General features: G+C 53.9%; 1 protein-coding gene across 2 annotated transcripts in view; it reads right to left on the reverse strand.

Annotated features, from left to right (window-relative positions):
• ALS2 (alsin Rho guanine nucleotide exchange factor ALS2) overlaps nt 1-21,492 on the reverse strand; it is a 384,700-nt gene that overhangs the window by 201,386 nt on the left and 161,822 nt on the right. For both annotated transcript variants that reach the window (XM_063950453.1, XM_063950454.1), the window contains 4 exons: nt 20,886-21,048; nt 17,153-17,284; nt 13,368-13,496; nt 9,951-10,021 (listed from right to left, as the gene is read on the reverse strand). In XM_063950453.1, coding sequence (XP_063806523.1) covers nt 9,951-10,021; nt 13,368-13,496; nt 17,153-17,284; nt 20,886-21,048 — 495 coding nt within the window. The remainder of the gene's footprint in view (nt 1-9,950; nt 10,022-13,367; nt 13,497-17,152; nt 17,285-20,885; nt 21,049-21,492) is intronic.

Consider the following 21,492-nt stretch of genomic DNA (forward strand, 5'->3'; position numbering starts at 1 on the left):
AGTACTGAGCCCTGCGGTATTCCACTGAGTACTGAGCCCTATGGTATTCCACTGAGTACTGAGCCCTGCGGTATTCCACCGAGTACTGAGCCCTGCGTATTCCACTGAGTACTGAGCCCTGCGGTATTCCACCGAGTACTGAGCCCTGCGTATTCCACTGAGTACCGAGCCCTGCGTATTCCACTGAGTACAGAGCCCTGCGGTATTCCACTGAGTACTGAGCCCTGTGGTATTCCACTGAGTACTGAGCCCTGCGGTATTCCACCGAGTACTGAGCCCTGCGGTATTCCACCGAGTACTGAGCCCTGTGGTATTCCACTGAGTACTGAGCCCTGTGGTATTCCACTGAGTACTGAGCCCTGTGTATTCCACTGAGTACTGAGCCCTATGGTATTCCACTGAGTACTGAGCCCTGCGGTATTCCACCGAGTACTGAGCCCTGCGTATTCCACTGAGTACTGAGCCCTGCGGTATTCCACCGAGTAGTGAGCCCTGCGGTATTCCACTGAGCCCTGCGGTATTCCACCGAGTACTGAGCCCTGCGTATTCCACTGAGTACTGAGCCCTGCGGTATTCCACCGAGTACTGAGCCCTGCGGTATTCCACTGAGCCCTGCGGTATTCCACCGAGTACTGAGCCCTGCGTATTCCACTGAGTACTGAGCCCTGCGGTATTCCAATGAGTACTGAGCCCTGCGGTATTCCACTGAGCCCTGCGGTATTCCACCGAGTACTGAGCCCTGCGGTATTCCACAGAGTACTGAGCCCTGCGTATTCCACAGAGTACTGAGCCCTGCGGTATTCCACAGAGTACTGAGCCCTGCGGTATTCCACTGAGTACTGAGCCCTGCGGTATTCCAATGAGTACTGAGCCCTGCGGTATTCCAATGAGTACTGAGCCCTGCGGTATTCCACCGAGTACTGAGCCCTGCGGTATTCCACTGAGTACAGAGCCCTGCGGTATTCCACTGAGTACTGAGCCCTGCGGTATTCCACTGAGTACTGAGCCCTGTGGTATTCCACTGAGTACTGAGCCCTGTGGTATTCCACTGAGTACTGAGCCCTGTGGTATTCCACCGAGTACTGAGCCCTGTGTATTCCACTGAGTACTGAGCCCTGCGGTATTCCACTGAGTACTGAGCCCTGCGGTATTCCACTGAGTACTGAGCCCTGCGGTATTCCACTGAGTACTGAGCCCTGCGGTATTCCACTGAGTACTGAGCCCTGCGGTATTCCACTGAGTACTGAGCCCTGCGGTATTCCACCGAGTACTGAGCCCTGCGGTATTCCACCGAGTACTGAGCCCTGCGCTATTCCACCGAGTACTGAGCCCTGCGGTATTCCACCGAGTACTGAGCCTGGGGTATTCCACCGAGTACTGAGCCCTGCGGTATTCCACCGAGTACTGAGCCCTGCGGTATTCCACCGAGTACTGAGCCCTGCGGTATTCCACTGAGTACTGAGCCCTGCGGTATTCCACTGAGTACTGAGCCTTGCGGTATTCCACTGAGTATTGAGCCCTGCGGTATTCCACTGAGTACTGAGCCCTGCGGTATTCCACTGAGTACTGAGCCCTGTGTATTCCACTGAGTACTGAGCCCTGCGGTATTCCACTGATTACTGAGCCCTGCGTATTCCACCGAGTACTGAGCCCTGCGGTATTCCACTGAGTACTGAGCCCTGCGGTATTCCAATGAGTACTGAGCCCTGCGGTATTCCAATGAGTACTGAGCCCTGCGTATTCCACCGAGTACTGAGCCCTGCGTATTCCACCGAGTACTGAGCCCTGCGGTATTCCACAGAGTACTGAGCCCTGCGGTATTCCAATGAGTACTGAGCCCTGCGGTATTCCACTGAGCCCTGCGGTATTCCACAGAGTACTGAGCCCTGCGTATTCCACAGAGTACTGAGCCCTGCGTATTCCACAGAGTACTGAGCCCTGCGGTATTCCACCGAGTACTGAGCCCTGCGGTATTCCACCGAGTACTGAGCCCTGCGGTATTCCACTGAGTACTGAGCCCTGCGGTATTCCAATGAGTACTGAGCCCTGCGGTATTCCACTGAGTACTGAGCCCTGCGGTATTCCACTGAGCCCTGAGGTATTCCACTGAGTACTGAGCCCTGCGTATTCCACCGAGTACTGAGCCCTGTGTATTCCACTGAGTACTGAGCCCTGCGGTATTCCACTGAGTACTGAGCCCTGCGGTATTCCACTGAGTACTAAGCCCTGCGGTATTCCACTGAGTACTGAGCCCTGCGGTATTCCAATGAGTACTGAGCCCCGCGGTATTCCAATGAGTACTGAGCCCTGCGGTATTCCAATGAGTACTGAGCCCTGCGGTATTCCAATGAGTACTGAGCCCTGCGGTATTCCAATGAGTACTGAGCCCTGCGGTATTCCACTGAGTACTGAGCCCTGCGGTATTCCACTGAGTACTGAGCCCTGCGGTATTCCACCGAGTACTGAGCCCTGCGTATTCCACCGAGTACTGAGCCCTGTGTATTCCACTGAGTACTGAGCCCTGCGGTATTCCAATGAGTACTGAGCCCTGCGGTATTCCACTGAGTACTGAGCCCTGCGGTATTCCACTGAGCCCTGCGGTATTCCACAGAGTACTGAGCCCTGCGTATTCCACCGAGTACTGAGCCCTGCGTATTCCACTGAGTACTGAGCCCTGTGGTATTCCACTGAGTACCGAGCCCTGTGGTATTCCACTGAGTACAGAGCCCTGCGGTATTCCACTGAGTACTGAGCCCTGCGGTATTCCACTGAGTACTGAGCCCTGCGGTATTCCACTGAGTACTGAGCCCTGCGGTATTCCACTGAGTACTGAGCCTTGCGGTATTCCACTGAGTACTGAGCCCTGCGGTATTCCACTGAGTACTGAGCCCTGCGGTATTCCACTGAGTACTGAGCCCTGCGGTATTCCACTGAGTACTGAGCCCTGTGTATTCCACTGAGTACAGAGCCGTGCGGTATTCCACTGAGTACTGAGCCCTGCGGTATTCCACTGAGTACCGAGCCCTGCGGTATTCCACTGAGTACCGAGCCCTGTGCTATTCCACCGAGTACTGAGCCCTGTGTATTCCACTGAGTACAGAGCCCTGCGGTATTCCACTGAGTACTGAGCCCTGCGGTATTCCACTGAGTACTGAGCCCTGCAGTATTCCACTGAGTACCGAGCCCTGCGGTATTCCACTGAGTACCGAGCCTTGCGGTATTCCACTGAGTACCGAGCCTTGCGGTATTCCACTGAGTACCGAGCCTTGCGGTATTCCACTGAGTACTGAGCCCTGCGGTATTCCACTGAGTACTGAGCCCTGCGGTATTCCAATGAGTACTGAGCCCTGCGGTATTCCACTGAGTACCGAGCCCTGCGTATTCCACTGAGTACCGAGCCTTGCGGTATTCCACTGAGTACCGAGCCTTGCGGTATTCCACTGAGTACCGAGCCCTGCGTATTCCACTGAGTACCGAGCCTTGCGGTATTCCACTGAGTACCGAGCCTTGCGGTATTCCACTGAGTACCGAGCCTTGCGGTATTCCACTGAGTACCGAGCCTTGCGGTATTCCACTGAGTACCGAGCCTTGCGGTATTCCACTGAGTACTGAGCCCTGCGGTATTCCACTGAGTACTGAGCCCTGCGGTATTCCAATGAGTACTGAGCCCTGCGGTATTCCACTGAGTACTGAGCCCTGCGTATTCCACCGATTACTGAGCCCTGCGTATTCCACCGAGTACTGAGCCCTGCGGTATTCCACCGAGTACTGAGCCCTGCGGTATTCCAATGAGTACTGAGCCCTGCGGTATTCCAATGAGTACTGAGCCCTGCGGTATTCCACCGAGTACTGAGCCCTGCGGTATTCCACCGAGTACTGAGCCCTGCGGTATTCCACCGAGTACTGAGCCCTGCGGTATTCCACCGAGTACTGAGCCCTGCGGTATTCCACCGAGTACTGAGCCCTGCGGTATTCCACCGAGTACTGAGCCCTGCGGTATTCCACCGAGTACTGAGCCCTGCGGTATTCCACCGAGTACTGAGCCCTGCGGTATTCCACCGAGTACTGAGCCCTGCGGTATTCCACCGAGTACTGAGCCCTGCGGTATTCCACCGAGTACTGAGCCCTGTGTATTCCACTGAGTACTGAGCCCTGCGGTATTCCACTGAGTACTGAGCCCTGCGGTATTCCAATGAGTACTGAGCCCTGCGGTATTCCACCGAGTACTGAGCCCTGCGTATTCCACCGATTACTGAGCCCTGCGTATTCCACCGAGTACTGAGCCCTGCGGTATTCCACTGAGTACTGAGCCCTGCGGTATTCCACTGAGTACTGAGCCCTGCGGTATTCCACTGAGCACTGAGCCCTGCGGTATTCCACTGAGTACTGAGCCCTGTGTATTCCACCGAGTACTGAGCCCTGTGTATTCCACCGAGTACTGAGCCCTGTGTATTCCACTGAGTACAGAGCCCTGCGTATTCCACTGAGTACAGAGCCCTGCGGTATTCCACTGAGTACAGAGCCCTGCGGTATTCCACTGAGTACTGAGCCCTGTGTATTCCACTGAGTACTGAGCCCTGTGTATTCCACTGAGTACTGAGCCCTGTGTATTCCACCGAGTACTGAGCCCTGCGGTATTCCACTGAGTACCGAGCCTTGCGGTATTCCACTGAGTACCGAGCCTTGCGGTATTCCACTGAGTACTGAGCCCTGCGGTATTCCACTGAGTACTGAGCCCTGCGGTATTCCAATGAGTACTGAGCCCTGCGGTATTCCAATGAGTACTGAGCCCTGCGGTATTCCAATGAGTACTGAGCCCCGCGGTATTCCAATGAGTACTGAGCCCTGCGGTATTCCAATGAGTACTGAGCCCTGCGGTATTCCAATGAGTACTGAGCCCTGCGGTATTCCACTGAGTACTGAGCCCTGCGGTATTCCACCGAGTACTGAGCCCTGCGGTATTCCACCGAGTACTGAGCCCTGCGTATTCCACCGAGTACTGAGCCCTGTGTATTCCACTGAGTACTGAGCCCTGCGGTATTCCAATGAGTACTGAGCCCTGCGGTATTCCACTGAGTACCGAGCCCTGTGCTATTCCACCGAGTACTGAGCCCTGTGTATTCCACTGAGTACAGAGCCCTGCGGTATTCCACTGAGTACTGAGCCCTGCGGTATTCCACTGAGTACCGAGCCCTGCAGTATTCCACTGAGTACCGAGCCCTGCGGTATTCCACTGAGTACCGAGCCTTGCGGTATTCCACTGAGTACCGAGCCTTGCGGTATTCCACTGAGTACCGAGCCTTGCGGTATTCCACTGAGTACCGAGCCTTGCGGTATTCCACTGAGTACTGAGCCCTGCGGTATTCCACTGAGTACTGAGCCCTGCGGTATTCCAATGAGTACTGAGCCCTGCGGTATTCCACTGAGTACCGAGCCCTGCGTATTCCACTGAGTACCGAGCCTTGCGGTATTCCACTGAGTACCGAGCCTTGCGGTATTCCACTGAGTACCGAGCCTTGCGGTATTCCACTGAGTACCGAGCCTTGCGGTATTCCACTGAGTACTGAGCCCTGCGGTATTCCACTGAGTACTGAGCCCTGCGGTATTCCAATGAGTACTGAGCCCTGCGGTATTCCACTGAGTACTGAGCCCTGCGTATTCCACCGATTACTGAGCCCTGCGTATTCCACCGAGTACTGAGCCCTGCGGTATTCCACCGAGTACTGAGCCCTGCGGTATTCCAATGAGTACTGAGCCCTGCGGTATTCCAATGAGTACTGAGCCCTGCGGTATTCCACCGAGTACTGAGCCCTGCGGTATTCCACCGAGTACTGAGCCCTGCGGTATTCCACCGAGTACTGAGCCCTGCGGTATTCCACCGAGTACTGAGCCCTGCGGTATTCCACCGAGTACTGAGCCCTGCGGTATTCCACCGAGTACTGAGCCCTGCGGTATTCCACCGAGTACTGAGCCCTGCGGTATTCCACCGAGTACTGAGCCCTGCGGTATTCCACCGAGTACTGAGCCCTGCGGTATTCCACCGAGTACTGAGCCCTGTGTATTCCACTGAGTACTGAGCCCTGCGGTATTCCACTGAGTACTGAGCCCTGCGGTATTCCAATGAGTACTGAGCCCTGCGGTATTCCACCGAGTACTGAGCCCTGCGTATTCCACCGATTACTGAGCCCTGCGTATTCCACCGAGTACTGAGCCCTGCGGTATTCCACTGAGTACTGAGCCCTGCGGTATTCCACTGAGTACTGAGCCCTGCGGTATTCCACTGAGCACTGAGCCCTGCGGTATTCCACTGAGTACTGAGCCCTGTGTATTCCACCGAGTACTGAGCCCTGTGTATTCCACCGAGTACTGAGCCCTGTGTATTCCACTGAGTACAGAGCCCTGCGTATTCCACTGAGTACAGAGCCCTGCGGTATTCCACTGAGTACAGAGCCCTGCGGTATTCCACTGAGTACTGAGCCCTGTGTATTCCACTGAGTACTGAGCCCTGTGTATTCCACCGAGTACTGAGCCCTGTGTATTCCACCGAGTACCGAGCCCTGCGGTATTCCACTGAGTACCGAGCCTTGCGGTATTCCACTGAGTACCGAGCCTTGCGGTATTCCACTGAGTACTGAGCCCTGCGGTATTCCACTGAGTACTGAGCCCTGCGGTATTCCAATGAGTACTGAGCCCTGCGGTATTCCAATGAGTACTGAGCCCTGCGGTATTCCAATGAGTACTGAGCCCCGCGGTATTCCAATGAGTACTGAGCCCTGCGGTATTCCAATGAGTACTGAGCCCTGCGGTATTCCACTGAGTACTGAGCCCTGCGGTATTCCACTGAGCACTGAGCCCTGCGGTATTCCACTGAGTACTGAGCCCTGTGTATTCCACTGAGTACTGAGCCCTGCGTATTCCACTGAGTACAGAGCCCTGCGGTATTCCACTGAGTACTGAGCCCTGCGGTATTCCACTGAGTACTGAGCCCTGCGGTATTCCACTGAGTACTGAGCCCTGCGGTATTCCAATGAGTACTGAGCCCTGCGGTATTCCACTGAGTACAGAGCCCTGCGTATTCCACTGAGTACTGAGCCCTACGTATTCCACTGATTACTGAGCCCTGCAGTATTCCACCGAGTACTGAGCCCTGCGTATTCCACCGAGTACTGAGCCCTGCGGTATTCCACTGAGTACTGAGCCCTGCGGTATTCCAATGAGTACTGAGCCCTGCGGTATTCCACTGAGTACTGAGCCCTGCGTATTCCACCGATTACTGAGCCCTGCGTATTCCACCGAGTACTGAGCCCTGCGTATTCCACTGATTACTGAGCCCTGAATATTCCACTGAGTACTGAGCCCTGCGTATTCCACTGATTACTGAGCCCTGAATATTCCACTGAGTACTGAGCCCTGCGGTATTCCACTGAGTACTGAGCCCTGCGGTATTCCACTGAGTACAGGGCCCTGTGTATTCCACTGAGTACTGAGCCCTGCGTATTCCACTGAGTACTGAGCCCTGTGTATTCCACTGAGTACTGAGCCCTGTGTATTCCACCGAGTACTGAGCCCGGAATATTCCACTGAGTACAGAGCCCGGCGGTATTCCACTGAGTACTGAGCCCTGCGGTATTCCACTGAGTACAGAGCCCTGAATATTCCACTGAGTACTGAGCCCTGCGGTATTCCACTGAGTACTGAGCCCTGTGGTATTCCACTGAGTACTGAGCCCTGTGTATTCCACTGAGTACAGAGCCCTGCGGTATTCCACTGAGTACTGAGCCCTGCGGTATTCCACTGAGTACAGAGCCCTGTGTATTCCACTGAGTACTGAGCCCTGCGTATTCCACTGAGTACTGAGCCCTGTGTATTCCACTGAGTACTGAGCCCTGTGTATTCCACCGAGTACTGAGCCCGGAATATTCCACTGAGTACAGAGCCCTGCGGTATTCCACTGAGTACTGAGCCCTGCGGTATTCCACTGAGTACAGAGCCCTGAATATTCCACTGAGTACTGAGCCCTGCGGTATTCCACTGAGTACTGAGCCCTGTGGTATTCCACTGAGTACTGAGCCCTGTGTATTCCACTGAGTACAGAGCCCTGCGGTATTCCACTGAGTACTGAGCCCTGCGGTATTCCACTGAGTACAGAGCCCTGTGTATTCCACTGAGTACTGAGCCCTGCGGTATTCCACTGAGTACTGAGCCCTGTGTATTCCACTGAGTACTGAGCCCTGCGTATTCCACTGAGTACTGAGCCCTGTGTATTCCACTGAGTACTGAGCCCAGCGTATTCCACTGATTACTGAGCCCTGAATATTCCACTGAGTACTGAGCCCTGCGGTATTCCACTGAGTACTGAGCCCTGTGGTATTCCACTGAGTACCGAGCCCTGTGTATTCCACTGAGTACAGAGCCCTGCGGTATTCCACTGAGTACTGAGCCCTGCGGTATTCCACTGAGTACTGAGCCCTGCGTATTCCACTGAGTACAGAGCCCTGCGGTATTCCACTGAGTACTGAGCCCTGCGGTATTCCACTGAGTACAGAGCCCTGTGTATTCCACTGAGTACTGAGCCATGCGGTATTCCACTGAGTACTGAGCCCTGTGTATTCCACTGAGTACTGAGCCCTGCGTATTCCACTGAGTACTGAGCCCTGTGTATTCCACCGAGTACTGAGCCCAGCGTATTCCACTGATTACTGAGCCCTGAATATTCCACTGAGTACTGAGCCCTGCGGTATTCCACTGAGTACTGAGCCCTGTGGTATTCCACTGAGTACCGAGCCCTGTGTATTCCACTGAGTACAGAGCCCTGCGGTATTCCACTGAGTACTGAGCCCTGCGGTATTCCACTGAGTACTGAGCCCTGCGTATTCCACTGAGTACTGAGCCCTGCGGTATTCCACTGAGTACTGAGCCCTGTGGTATTCCACTGAGTACTGAGCCCTGCGCTATTCCACCAAGTACTGAGCCCTGTGTATTCCACTGAGTACTGAGCCCTGCGGTATTCCACTGAGTACTGAGCCCTGTGGTATTCCACAGAGTACTGAGCCCTGCGCTATTCCACCAAGTACTGAGCCCTGTGTATTCCACTGAGTACTGAGCCCTGCGTATTCCACTGAGTACTGAGCCCTGCGGTATTCCATTGAGAACTGAGCCCTGTGGTATTCCACTGAGTACTGAGCCCTGCGCTATTCCACCAAGTACTGAGCCCTGTGTATTCCACTGAGTACTGAGCCCTGCGGTATTCCACTGAGTACTGAGCCCTGCGCTATTCCACCAAGTACTGAGCCCTGTGTATTCCACTGAGTACTGAGCCCTGTGGTATTCCACTGAGCACCATTCAGAGAACATCCCATTAATCCCCACTTGCTGTTCCCTATTAAACAGCCAGTTACTCACCCAAGTACAAATAGTGTTTCCTACCCCAGGCTCTCTGAGAATTAGTCTCTTATGTGGCACAGGCCTTAGTGAAGTCCAGAAAGATCCCATCCACTGCTTTACCCTGATCAGTATTATCTCTCACTTTCTCTTAGTAGCTTATTGAGTTAGTGTGACAGGACCTGTCCCTCACAAATCCATGCTGACTCCTAGTAATAACCTGGAGGTCTCCATATATAGTTCTGTAACGTAATAAAGTGACACTGATGACTAGTCTCAGTAAATAGCTGGTAATGTGCTCTATGCAGCGGGCTGTAATGCCGTCAGATCGCCGGAGGCGCGGATTGCTGCCAATCTCAGACGTTTCCTGGACAATCACTTCCGAGGCTTGCTTAGCTGTACCCGAGATCGCCCGTCAGCTCGCACCTCCAGCGATCTCGTACTGCGTTACATCCGGCTGAGGATCTGCGTTTCTCACCAGACCAGGAGTATGGGAGATGCCCACATAACAGCCCTCGGGATTACCAGTCGCTGCACGAAACAGCGAGCATACATCCAGTTATACTCACACGCCAGCGGCGTCCTCAGATACAGGCTCCACCCACAGCGTAGACAGCGCGAAGATATGGTGTGTAGAGAACTGTATAGAGTGAAGATAAAACAGAGTAAGAAACGCCCATAGCAGTCACTCGGAGTAATATACCGTGTCCTGAGAGCATCACTATTACACGGAGTCTCCTCCCACAACCTCCGCAAAACGCCTTCAGTATTCTCATCTATAGAAAAGCACTATTACCGCTATAGAGGAATGGCGTCCTAATACACAGTCACTGGTTCTCAAACCCAGTCCTCAGAACCCCACACAGCTCACGTTTTCCAGATCATCCAGCAGCCTATAGGTGCCGAGCACTACTACCCCTGTTCATCACAAGCGCTCTGAGAGCCTATAGGTGCCGAGCACTACTACCCCTGCTCATCACCGCCGCTCTGAGAGCCTATAGGTGCCGAGCACTACTACCACTGCTCAGCACTGCCGCTCTGAGAGCCTATAGGTGCCGAGCACTACTACCCCTGCTCATCACCGCCGCTCTGAGAGCCTATAGGTGCCGAGCACTACTACCCCTGCTCATCACCGCCGCTCTGAGAGCCTATAGGTGCCGAACACTACTGCCCCCGCTCATCACTGCCACTCTGAGAGCCTACAGGTGCTGAGCACTACTGCCCCCGCTCATCACTGCCGCTCTGAGAGCCTATAGGTGCCGAGCACTACTACCACTGCTCATCACCACCGCTCTGAGAGCCTATAGATACCGAGCACTACTACCCCTGCTCATCACCGCCGCTCTGAGAGCCTATAGATACCGAGCACTACTACCCCTGCTCATCACCGCCGCTCTGAGAGCCTATAGGTGCCGAGCACTACTACCCCTGCTCATCACCGCCGCTCTGAGAGCCTATAGGTGCCGAACACTACTGCCCCCGCTCATCACTGCCACTCTGAGAGCCTACAGGTGCTGAGCACTACTGCCCCCGCTCATCACTGCCGCTCTGAGAGCCTATAGGTGCCGAGCACTACTACCCCTGCTCATCATTGCCGCTCTGAGAGCCTATAGATACCGAGCACTACTACCCCTGCTCATCACCGCCGCTCTGAGAGCCTATAGATACCGAGCACTACTACCCCTGCTCATCACTGCCGCTCTGAGAGCCTATAGGCGCCGAGCACTACTACCCCTGCTCATCACTGCCGCTCTGAGAGCCTATAGGTGCTGAGCACTACTACCCCTGCTCATCACTGCCGCTCTGAGAGCCTATAGATACCGAGCACTACTACCCCTGCTCATCATTGCCGCTCTGAGAGCCTATAGATACCGAGCACTACTACCCCTGCTCATCACCGCCGCTCTGAGAGCCTATAGATACCGAGCACTACTACCCCTGCTCATCACTGCCGCTCTGAGAGCCTATAGGTGCTGAGCACTACTACCACTGCTCATCACTGCCGCTCTGAGAGCCTATAGATACCGAGCACTACTACCCCTGCTCATCACTGCCGCTCTGAGAGCCTATAGATACCGAGCACTACTACCCCTGCTCATCACCGCCGCTCTGAGAGCCTATAGGTGCTGAGCACTACTACCGCTGCTCATCACCGCCGCTCTGAGAGCCTATAGGTACCGAGCACTACTACCCCTGCTCATCACTGCCGCTCTGAGAGCCTATAGGCGCCGAGCACTACTACCCCTGCTCATCACTGCCGCTCTGAGAGCCTATAGGTGCTGAGCACTACTACCCCTGCTCATCACTGCCGCTCTGAGAGCCTATAGATACCGAGCACTACTACCCCTGCTCATCATTGCCGCTCTGAGAGCCTATAGATACCGAGCACTACTACCCCTGCTCATCACCGCCGCTCTGAGAGCCTATAGATACCGAGCACTACTACCCCTGCTCATCACTGCCGCTCTGAGAGCCTATAGGTACCGAGCACTACTACCCCTGCTCATCATTGCCGCTCTGAGAGCCTATAGGTACCGAGCACTACTACCCCTGCTCATCATTGCCGCTCTGAGAGCCTATAGGTACCGAGCACTACTACCCCTGCTCATCACTGCCGCTCTGAGAGCCTATAGGTACCGAGCACTACTACCCCTGCTCATCATTGCCGCTCTGAGAGCCTATAGGTACCGAGCACTACTACCCCTGCTCATCACTGCCGCTCTGAGAGCCTATAGGTACCGAGCACTACTACCCCTGCTCATCACCGCCGCTCTGAGAGCCTATAGATACCGAGCACTACTACCCCTGCTCATCATTGCCGCTCTGAGAGCCTATAGGTACCAAGCACTACGACCCCTGCTCATCACTGCCGCTCTGAGAGCCTATAGGTGCTGAGCACTACTACCACTGCTCATCACTGCCGCTCTGAGAGCCTATAGATACCGAGCACTACTACCCCTGCTCATCACTGCCGCTCTGAGAGCCTATAGATACCGAGCACTACTACCCCTGCTCATCACTGCCGCTCTGAGAGCCTATAGGTGCTGAGCACTACTACCCCTGCTCAGCACTGCCACTCTGAGAGCCTATAGGTACTGAGCACTACTACCCCTGCACATCACCGCCGCTCTGAGAGCCTATAGATACCGAGCACTACTAGCCCTGATCAGCACTGCCACTCTGAGAGCCTATAGGTACCGAGCACTACTACCCCTGCACATCACTGCCGCTCTGAGAGCCTATAGATACCGAGCACTACTACCCCTGCTCATCATTGCCGCTCTGAGAGCCTATAGGTGCCGAGCACTACTACCCCTGCTCATTATTGCCGCCCTGAGAGCCTATAGGTGCCGAGCACTACTACCCCTGCTCATGACTGCCGCTCTGAGAGCCTATAGATACCGAGCACTACTACCCATGCTCATTATTGCCGCTCTGAGAGCCTATAGATACCGAGCACTACTACCCATGCTCATTATTGCCGCTCTGAGAGCCTATAGATACCGAGCACTACTACCCCTGCTCATTATTGCCGCTCTGAGAGCCTATAGATACCGAGCACTACTACCCCTGCTCATCACTGCCGCTCTGAGAGCCTATAGGTGCCGAGCACTACTACCCCTGCTCATTATTGCCGCTCTGAGAGCCTATAGGTACCGAGCACTACTACCCCTGCTCATCACTGCCGCTCTGAGAGCCTATAGATACCGAGCACTACTACCCATGCTCATTATTGCCGCTCTGAGAGCCTATAGATACCGAGCACTACTACCCCTGCTCATTATTGCCGCTCTGAGAGCCTATAGATACCGAGCACTACTACCCCTGCTCATCACTGCCGCTCTGAGAGCCTATAGGTGCTGAGCACTACTACCCCTGCTCATCATTGCCGCTCTGAGAGCCATTAAGTGCTAGAAAACATAAGAGTGTATAATTAGGATGATTACAGATTACTGCAGAAGGGCAGACAGAGAGGAATATGTCACCTGGGCATGAACAAGGGCATCATTGAAAAGGATAAACCAGTTTACTGAGAAGCGCCCGGAATTCTGCAATCCCAGCCCTCGGTTGCTGCTCTCACAGATCAGACGTCGTTCCGGCTTCCTCAGAGAGTCCTGCAACAGAATGATGGGAGAGATATACAGAATACTCACACTACAACAGACAAGGAGTAAAAGGCGTATTACAGTGATCAGAACAAATACGATAAATCACAGATTGTATGAACAGCAGATTTTCTCCGTTTTCCAGTGTTTGGGAGCAAATGGTCGATTGTCATTTATTCTCATCCATTACCAGATTTTCACTCCAAGCAGCCAGATCTGGCAGATAACTGTATAGTGTGTGTCCAGCTTTACCCAGGTCACCCAGCAGGGGCACAGGTGTACTCATTACACACATCTCCCAGGTCACCCAGCAGGTGCACAGGTGTACTCATTACACACATCTCCCAAGTCACCCAGCAGGTGCACAGGTGTACTCATTACACACATCTCCCAGGTCACCCAGCAGGTGCACAGGTGTACTCATTACACACATCTCCCAGGTCACCCAGCAGGTGCACAGGTGTACTCATTACTCACTGACATTTCCCAGGTCACCCAGCAGGCACACAGGTGCACTCATTACTCACTGACACATTTCCCAGGTCACATAGCAGGAGCACAGGTGTACTCATTACTCACAGACACATTCCCCAGGTCACCCAGCAGCTGTACAGGTGTACTCATTACTCTCAGACACATTTCCCAGGTCACCCAACAGGAGCACAGGTGTACTCATTACTCACAGACACATTTCTCAGGTCACCCAGCAGGTGCACAGGTGTATTCGGGAATAAGATACAGAGCCGCACCCATATACTGCCGATGTGTACCGCTCTGCATGTGGCCGGGAATAAGATACAGAGCCGCCCCCATATGCTGCTGATGTGTACCGCTCTGCATGTGGCCGGGAATAAGATACAGAGCCGCACCCATATACTGCTGATGTGTACCGCTCTGCATGTGGGGGGGAATAAGATACAGAGCCGCACCCATATACTGCTGATGTGTACCGCTCTGCATGTGGCCGGGAATAAGATACAGAGCCGCACCCATATGCTGCTGATGTGTACCGCTCTGCATGTGGCTGGGAATAAGATACAGAGCCGCACCCATATACTGCTGATGTGTACCGCTCTGCATGTGGGGGGGAATAAGATACAGAGCCGCACCCATATACTGCTGATGTGTACCGCTCTGCATGTAGGGGGGAATAAGATACAGAGCCGCACCCATATACTGCTGATGTGTACCGCTCTGCATGTGGCCGGGAATAAGATACAGAGCCGCACCCATATACTGCTGATGTGTACCGCTCTGCATGTGGCCGGGAATAAGATACAGAGCTGCACCCATATACTCTGCTGATGTGTACTGCTCTGCATGTGGCCGGGAATAAGATACAGAGCCGCACCCTTATACTGCTGATGTGTACCGCTCTGCATGTGGGGGGGAATAAGATACAGAGCCGCACCCATATACTGCTGATGTGTACCGCTCTGCATGTGGGGGGGAATAAGATACAGAGCCGTCCCCATATACTGCTGATGTGTACCGCTCTGCATGTGGCCGGGAATAAGATACAGAGCCGCCCCCATATACTGCTGATGTGTACCGCTCTGCATGTGGGGGGGAATAAGATACAGAGCTGCCCCCATATACTGCTGATGTGTACCGCTCTGCATGTGGGGGGGAATAAGATACAGAGCCGCACCCATATACTGCTGATGTGTACCGCTCTGCATGTGGCTGGGAATAAGATACAGAGCCGCCCCCATATACTGCTGATGTGTACCGCTCTGCATGTGGCCGGGAATAAGATACAGAGCCGCCACCATATACTGCTGTGTACCGCTCTGCATGTGGCCGGGAATAAGATACAGAGCCGCACCCATATACTGCTGATGTGTACCGCTCTGCATGTGGGGGGGAATAAGATACAGAGCCGCACCCATATACTGCTGATGTGTACCGCTCTGCATGTGGCCGGGAATAAGATACAGAGCAGCCCCCATATACTCTGCTGATGTGTACTGCTCTGCATGTGGGGGGTAATAAGATACAGAGCCGCACCCATATACTCTGCTGATGTGTACCGCTCTGCATGTGGCCGGGAATAAGATACAGAGCCGCCCCCATATACTGCTGATGTGTACCGCTCTGCTTGTGGGCGGGAATAAGATACAGAGCCGCACCCATATACTGCTGATGTGTACCGCTCTGCATGTGGCCGGGAATAAGATACAGAGCCGTTCCCATATGCTACTGATGTGTACTGCTCTGCATGTGGGGGGGGAATAAGATACAGAGCTGCCCCCATATACTCTGCTGATGTGTACTGCTCTGCTTGTGGGCGGGAATAAGATACAGAGCCGCACCCATGTACTGCTGATGTGTACCGCTCTGCATGTGGCCGGGAATAAGATACAGAGCCGCCCCCATATACTGCTGATGTGTACCGCTCTGCATGTGGGGGGGGGAATAAGATACAGAGCCGCCCCCATATGCTGCTGATGTGTACCGCTCTGCATGTGGCCGGGAATAAGATACAGAGCCGCACCCATATACTGCTGATGTGTACCGCTCTGCATGTGGCCGGGAATAAGATACAGAGCCGCCACCATATAATGCTGTGTACCGCTCTGCATGTGGCCGGGAATAAGATACAGAGCCGCACCCATATACTGCTGATGTGTACCGCTCTGCATGTGGGGGGGAATAAGATACAGAGCCGCACCCATATACTGCTGATGTGTACCGCTCTGCATGTGGCCGGGAATAAGATACAGAGCAGCCCCCATATACTCTGCTGATGTGTACTGCTCTGCATGTGGGGGGTAATAAGATACAGAGCCGCTCCCATATACTCTGCTGATGTGTACCGCTCTGCATGTGGCCGGGAATAAGATACAGAGCCGCCCCATATACTGCTGATGTGTACCGCTCTGCTTGTGGGCGGGAATAAGATACAGAGCCGCACCCATATACTGCTGATGTGTACCGCTCTGCATGTGGCCGGGAATAAGATACAGAGCCGTTCCCATATGCTACTGATGTGTACTGCTCTGCATGTGGGGGGGGAATAAGATACAGAGCCGCCCCCATATACTCTGCTGATGTGTACTGCTCTGCTTGTGGGCGGGAATAAGATACAGAGCCGCACCCATGTACTGCTGATGTGTACCGCTCTGCATGTGGCCGGGAATAAGATACAGAGCCGCCCCCATATACTGCTGATGTGTACCGCTCTGCATGTGGGGGGGGGGAATAAGATACAGAGCCGCCCCCATATGCTGCTGATGTGTACCGCTCTGCATGTGGCCGGGAATAAGATACAGAGCCGCACCCATATACTGCTGATGTGTACCGCTCTGCATGTGGCCGGGAATAAGATACAGAGCCGCACCCATATACTCTGCTGATGTGTACCGCTCTGCATGTGGGGGGGAATAAGATACAACAACCCTGCACTCACCCCAGAGTCAGTAAGTGGCTGCATTAGATAGACAGAGCTCTCTCTCTCTGTATTATATATACACAGATGTGTCCTCATACATCCAGCCCCGATACGCCACGCAGCACGATATGCCTGGCGCTAGAAGATTCTCCTGGGACCTGGCGTGACTGCAGCAGAGACGTATGAGGACACATCTGTATATGCCAGTCACATACTGGAGATAGACGATCAGTGAAATAGAGGACGGAGCAGAAGGGGGCTGCAGGCCTACCGTCATCTTCCCAGGGAAAGTCTTCCAGAACCCCAGGGTATACTCTGCCTCCTTCTTCTTCCTACTCAGAGCCTGGCCCAGAGAGTCGTAGCGGATGCTGGTATCCTGCAACTTCTTGTACTCTAGTGAGGACTGACACAAAACAGGCCGAACATTTATTATTTCACAATCAGACACCCAGAGAGAAAACCATCTGTCACGTCACGATAATGAGGGTCACTCGGCAGATCCCCCGGGTCACTCGGCAGTACACCCAGGGTCACTCGGCAGTACACCCAGGGTCACTCGGCAGTACACCCAGGGTCACTCGGCAGTACACCCAGGGTCACTCGGCAGACACCCAGGGTCACTCGGCAGACACCGCCTGCATTTTGAGGACAATTGCTGGAGCAGGGGTGTGGTATGTGTGACCGGTGGTCGGGAGACCTCCCACCAGTATCCAGCGGAATGCCTGCGAGGGAGGGCAACAAGCGCCTTGCGGACTTGCCACGGGTTCTATTCCCACTCTATGGGTGTCGTGAACACCCACGAGTGGGAATAGTCTCTTGGTCGACATGCCGACCGTCGACCAGTAAAGGTCTCTTATGAGCCGGGCTCTCCCTACGTTCTGTGTTCATGTCTATATTCATCGTCTCTCCATGTATGACACGGTCTCATCCAGGTTTGCCTCTGGCAGATGATAGTATTTCCATGAAACCGTCTAGATCACATACAGGTATGTCCAGGAGAGCGACAATGACACCAGGCAGACATGCACAGAACAGGAAATCAGGCGGGCAGAAGTTGGCTACAGATGAGCAGACGGAGGCGGCATAGCAAGAACAATGCCGACACACAACGGAGGGAGATAATGACAACAGGCAGACATGCACAGAACAGGAAATCAGGCGGGCAGGAGCTGGCTACAGATGAGCAGGCAGAGGCGGCAAAGTAAGGACAATGCTGACACACAACGGAGAGAGGTAATGACGACAGGCAGACATGCACAGAACAGGAAATCAGGCGGGCAGGAGCTGGCTACAGATGAGCAGACAGAGGCGGCATAGAAAGAACAATGCCGACACAACGGAGGGAGGTAATGACACCAGGCAGACATGCACAGAACAGGAAATCAGGCGGGCAGGAGCTGGCTACAGATGAGCAGGCAGAGGCGGCAAAGCAAGGACAATGCCGACACAACGGAGAGAGGTAATGACGACAGGCAGACACCATGCAAAGAACAGGAAATCAGGCGGGCAGGAGCTGGCTACAGATGAGCAGGCAGAGGCGGCAAAGCAAGGACAATGCCGACACAACGGAGGGAGGTAATGACGACAGGCAGACACCATGCAAAGAACAGGAAATCATGCGGGAAGGAGCTGGCTACAGATGAGCAGGCAGAGGCGGCAAAGCAAGGACAATGCCGACACACAACGGAGGGAGATAATGACGACAGGCAGACATGCACAGAACAGGAAATCAGGCGGGCAGGAGCTGGCTACAGATGAGCAGGCAGAGGCGGCAAAGCAAGGACAATGCCGACACAACGGAGAAAGGTAATGACGACAGGCAGACATGCACAGAACAGGAAATCAGGTGGGCAGGAGCTGGCTACAGATGAGCAGACAGAGGTGGCAAAGCGAGGACAATGCCGACACACAACGGAGGGAGATAATGACGAAAGGTAGACATGTACAGAACAGGAAATCAGGCGGGCAGGAGCTGGCTACAGATGAGCAGGCAGAGGCGGCAAAGCAAGGACAATGCCGACACAACGGAGGGAGATAATGACGACAGGCAGGCATGCACAGAACAGGAAATCAGGCGGGCAGGAGCTGGCTACAGATGAGCAGACTGAGGCGGCAAAGCAAGGACAATGCCGACACACAACGGAGGGAGATAATGACGACAGGCAGACATGCACAGAACAGGAAATCAGGCAGGCAGGAGCTGGCTACAGATGAGCAGGCAGAGGCGGCAAAGCAAGGACAATGCCGACACAACGGAGGGAGGTAATGACGACAGGCAGACATGCACAGAACAGGAAATCAGGCGGGCAGGAGCTGGCTACAGATGAGCAGGCAGAGGCGGCATAGCAAGAACAATGCCGACACACAACGGAGGGAGGTAATGACACCAGGCAGACATGCACAGAACAGGAAATCAGGCGGGCAGGAGCTGGCTACAGATGAGCAGGCAGAGGCGGCAAAGCAAGGACAATGCCAACACAACGGAGAGAGGTAATGACGACAGGCAGACGTGCACAGAACAGGAAATCAGGCGGGCAGGAGCTGCCTACAGATGAGCAGGCAGAGGCGGCAAAGCAAGGACAATGCCGACACAACGGAGGGAGGTAATGACGACAGGCAGACACCATGCAAAGAACAGGAAATCATGCGGGAAGGAGCTGGCTACAGATGAGCAGGCAGAGGCGGCATAGCAAGGACAATGCCGACACACAACGGAGGGAGGTAATGACACCAGGCAGACATGCACAGAACAGGAAATCAGGCGGGCAGGAGCTGGCTACAGATGAGCAGGCAGAGGCAGCAAAGCAAGGACAATGCCAACACAACGGAGAGAGGTAATGACGACAGGCAGACGTGCACAGAACAGGAAATCAGGCGGGCAGGAGCTGCCTACAGATGAGCAGGCAGAGGCGGCAAAGCAAGGACAATGCCGACACAACGGAGGGAGGTAATGACGACAGGCAGACACCATGCAAAGAACAGGAAATCATGCGGGAAGGAGCTGGCTACAGATGAGCAGGCAGAGGCGGCATAGCAAGGACAATGCCGACACACAACGGAGGGAGGTAATGACACCAGGCAGACATGCACAGAACAGGAAATCAGGCGGGCAGGAGCTGGCTACAGATGAGCAGGCAGAGGCGGCAAAGCAAGGACAATGCCGACACAACGGAGGGAGATAATGATGACAGGCAGACATGCACAGAACAGGAAATCAGGCGGGCAGGAGCTGGCTACAGATGAGCAGGCAGAGGCGGCATAGCAAGGACAATGCCGACACACAACGGAGGGAGGTAATGACACCAGGCAGACATGCACAGAACAGGAAATCAGGCGGGCAGGAGCTGGCTACAGATGAGCAGGCAGAGGCGGCAAAGCAAGGACAATGCCGACACAACGGAGGGAGATAATGACGACAGGCAGATATGCACAGAACAGGAAATCAGGCGGGCAAGAGCTGGCTACAGATGAGCAGGCAGAGGCGGCATAGCAAGGACAATGCCGACACAACGGAGGGAGATAATGACGACAGGCAGACATGCACAGAACAGGAAATCAGGCGGGCAGGAGCTGGCTACAGATGAGCAGGCAGAGGCGGCATAGCAAGGACAATGCCGAAACAACGGAGGGAGGTAATGACGACAGGCAGACATGCACAGAACAGGAAATCAGGCGGGCAGGAGCTGGCTACAGATGAGCAGACAGAGGCGGCATAGCAAGAACAATGCCGACACAACAGCAATGAAGACTGAGGGTGCGCTTAGCGTGCATTTCTGCTTGTGCCCTCCTGAGGGTAGCTAGTTCTTCCGGAGATAGTCGCAGGCTTACTGTGGGCGCTAATTGCATAACCTCAGGAAATAATACAATAGCTCCGGGCACTTAACACTGGAGTTAAAAGTCCCGCCGCTAACAGAGTCTGCGCCATAGTCAGCAGAATACATAAATAAATCTGCCAGCACCATATACATTGTTCTCTCTCAATAAACCAGTCATACAGTACTTACCACTTCAAAGCACATGGCCAGTTTGAGCAGGAGCCTGGCGTACTCGTGCAGTCTGCTGATCGGGGAGAAGAAGAGGCCACTGAGTGTTTCGGGAAGGGTGGCCGCCTCATCAGTCACATGGCAGAGACTTTGGAACACCTCATGGTTCTTACTGAGGAAATCCCTGAAATTAATTGATCAGTTTAAGTCAACTGTGGACACTAAACAGCGCAGTACAGCACCAGCAGGGAAAAGAGAACGCATCATTCTGTATGCAGGTAGAGGTCACCGATAAAGCGTAATGAGCTCCATGAACCATAGGAGGGTTATTCACAAAACAGATTATATATAGAATACTCTTTAGGTTAAAGTGGACATGTCGCTATCTACAAATAATACGCCAAGTGTGTGACACGGGTCTCTCTCTATTCAGGCAACTAAACGGTCACACACTTGGGTTGTTGATGTCTATATGGTTTTTATACAGAAGAACTAGTATTTGCCGCAGCTTCACTCGCGTGGTGCCTGTTATTGCTCAGCGGTACTAATGTTACAAAGACAGTAGTGCCATCTAATGTTGTGATATATAGGTCATATTGTACACACTGACCACAATATTTCTTTGTAA

Source organism: Pseudophryne corroboree (genome assembly GCF_028390025.1).
Source record: "Pseudophryne corroboree isolate aPseCor3 chromosome 7 unlocalized genomic scaffold, aPseCor3.hap2 SUPER_7_unloc_10, whole genome shotgun sequence".
Classification (NCBI taxonomy): Eukaryota; Metazoa; Chordata; class Amphibia; order Anura; family Myobatrachidae; genus Pseudophryne; species Pseudophryne corroboree.